Source organism: Haplochromis burtoni, unplaced genomic scaffold (genome assembly GCF_018398535.1).
Source record: "Haplochromis burtoni strain Fernald_Lab_line unplaced genomic scaffold, NCSU_Asbu1 Contig_713, whole genome shotgun sequence".
NCBI lineage: Eukaryota > Metazoa > Chordata > Actinopteri > Cichliformes > Cichlidae > Haplochromis > Haplochromis burtoni.
In genome coordinates this window covers 2,797-5,265 of record NW_024583074.1, presented here as the reverse complement: position 1 = coordinate 5,265, position 2,469 = coordinate 2,797, and the positions used below count along the sequence as shown (strand labels likewise).

The 2,469-nt window shown below is 44.9% G+C and overlaps 1 protein-coding gene across 1 annotated transcript; it reads right to left on the bottom strand.

Moving 5' to 3' along the window:
- Positions 1-1,264: 1,264 nt before the first annotated feature.
- Positions 1,265-2,268, bottom strand: LOC121812644 (the record flags this gene model as incomplete). The annotated part of the gene is made up of 2 exons (XM_042215407.1): positions 1,265-1,279; positions 1,531-2,268. Coding segments are annotated over 2 exons (753 nt in total), but the record flags the coding sequence as incomplete, so codon positions are not given.
- Between the last annotated feature and the right edge of the window lie 201 nt (positions 2,269-2,469).

Sequence of the window (2,469 nt, the reverse complement as noted above, 5' to 3'; positions counted from 1 at the left end):
TCATCTCTGCTTTTTGTGGTTCTGTTGGCTTCATCGGGTGATGGCCTCCACCTCGCTTTGGAACTGTTCGCAGCCGAGTGTGAAGCGGTGGGAATGAGAATCAGCACCTCCAAATCTGAGGCCATGGTTCTCAGCCGGAAAAGGGTGGAGTGCCCACTCCGGGTCAGGGACGAGTTATTGCCCCAAGTGGAGGAGTTTAAGTATCTCGAGGTCTTGTTCACAAGTGACGGGAGAAGGGAGCCGGAGATCAACAGACGGATCGGTGCTGTGGCTGCAGTGCTGTGGACACTGTACTGGTCTGTTGTGGTAATGAGAGAGCTGAGTGTAAAAGCAAAGCTCTCAATTTATCAGTCGATCTACGTCCCTACCCTCACCTATGGTCACGAGCTGTGGGCAGTGACCAAAAGGACGAGATTGCGGATACAAGCGGTGGAAACTGGCTTCCTCTGAAGGGTGGCTGGACTCTCCTTTAGAGATAGGATGAGGTGTTCGGCCATCCAGGAGAGGTTCAAAGTAGAACCGCTGCTCCTCCACATCAAAAGGGACAGTGTAGGTCCTCCTGGGTGAGGCAGGGCTGGACCGGGACAAAAAATCAGCCCAGGCATTTTGACTAGAGACCGGCCCACCAGGTATTATAGGAAAAGGCATAAAACCTTTGAATGAAAAACAAATGCTGTTGTGACAGTGATGTACACTATCTTGTTGGTATATATGTAGCGAGTAAAAGCTACAGAGTAACCGCCAGGGGCCTCTATACTACTCGTGCAAACTTTCAGGCCCAAATTTCTTGCAGGAACGAGCCAAGAATAAACGGGACAAGAGGGTCAATATCAGCCAGGATACGTTAAAGTTTATTATTTTAAAGAAAAAGGGTTTGCAATACGCCTAAAACATCACAATAAAAAGGTCACTAATGACCACAATATACTCTTACTGGTGCAACCTGCCAGCAATGCAACTATCACCTGATGGCTTGCTCTCCCCCGGCAAGCCCAGATGCTCGTTGCTTTAAAAGAAACAAATCGACCCCAAATAAATATGAGCCCAACAGAACACTTATTGCATGCACTAAGTGTTTTAGTTCAGGCAATAATTGGTAGCACTACAATCACAGCAAATCCACACGGAGCACCTCTGCGAGACCTAATCTCCCTAAGGTAAGAGCCCAGCTCAGGGATTGCACATTGCCCGGCTAATATTGCACCAGCCCAGTAGAAATAAAAACAAACCCTGAATAAAAAGAAATCAGTTTTAAAAGGTGGCCCTACTCTAAAACTAACTTGGGAGAAAAACGCAACGAAAAGGAGAAGGAGTAAAAGACAGTGACAAATCCATGTGTGCAGCCTGTCCTGCAGGAGGCAATACAATATAAATTAGATTGCAGTGCATAAATATCCTTTTTTTAATGTCAAATATATTAAATTAACATACCTCCAGCTGACTACTATGTTTACTGCACAACTTGCTTGTGGTCTTCTAAAATCACTACTAAAAACATGAAATATAATAAACATGGGTAAGTTTCTGGACCTTGTCGGTGAAGTCGGTGGCGCTCTTGATGTGATGTGGGGTGTTCCCCACAAGAGGTGCAAGGATGGTAGTAGGGTGTTTCGAAATGTTGTAAGTGGCTGAGTTGATGCTACTGACAATAGGTCTGAGTGGGACACCTTCTTTATGGATCTTAGGAAATCTGTAAATGCAGGGTATGGCATCCCCTGGGTAAAGGCGGTGATATGTGAGGCGGTCAATGATTTTGTCCCTTTCAAGGTCCTGAAGGCAAGCTATAACTTTCTTTTTGTAGCTGCTTGTGGGGTCTTGCTTTAAAGCTTCGTAGGTGTTGTTGTCACTGAGGAGAGTAGTGATCTTTGTGTGGTAATCCGTTGTGTTTAGGACCACGGTGCACCTTCCCTTATCAGCTGGTAGTATAATGATTTTGTGGTCTTTGATCGGGGAAGCAACGGCCTTCTTTTCTTGTATTGTGAGGTTAGATGGAGGGACTTTGGCACTGGAGAGCGTGGCTGAGACTTTCATCCTGATTTGCTCTGCTTCTGTCTGTGATAATTTATTAATCCGTATGGCAGATTCTGTGGCTGTGATGAGGTCCACTATGGGCAACTGTTGCGGAGAAATGGCAAAATTGAGTCCTTTGGCTAATAATTTCTTTTGAGGTTCAGTGAGATTCCGGTCTGAAAAGTTCTTCACCCATTTTTCCTGACTGTCCTCAGGTGTGTGTTCTTCTCTGAGTTGTGTAGGTTCAGAATGAGGAGTGTGTTTTCCAAAGAAAAACGATTACAGGTCACCAGAGAACTTCAATCTATACACCTAAAAACCACAAACCAGGCGAGAAATGTGGGTGTAGTGATGGATGCAGACCTAAACTTAGAAAAACACATTAAGACAATAACAAAGTCAGCTTACTATCACCTCAAGAATATTTCAAGGATAAAAGATCTGATGTCTCAACAGGAC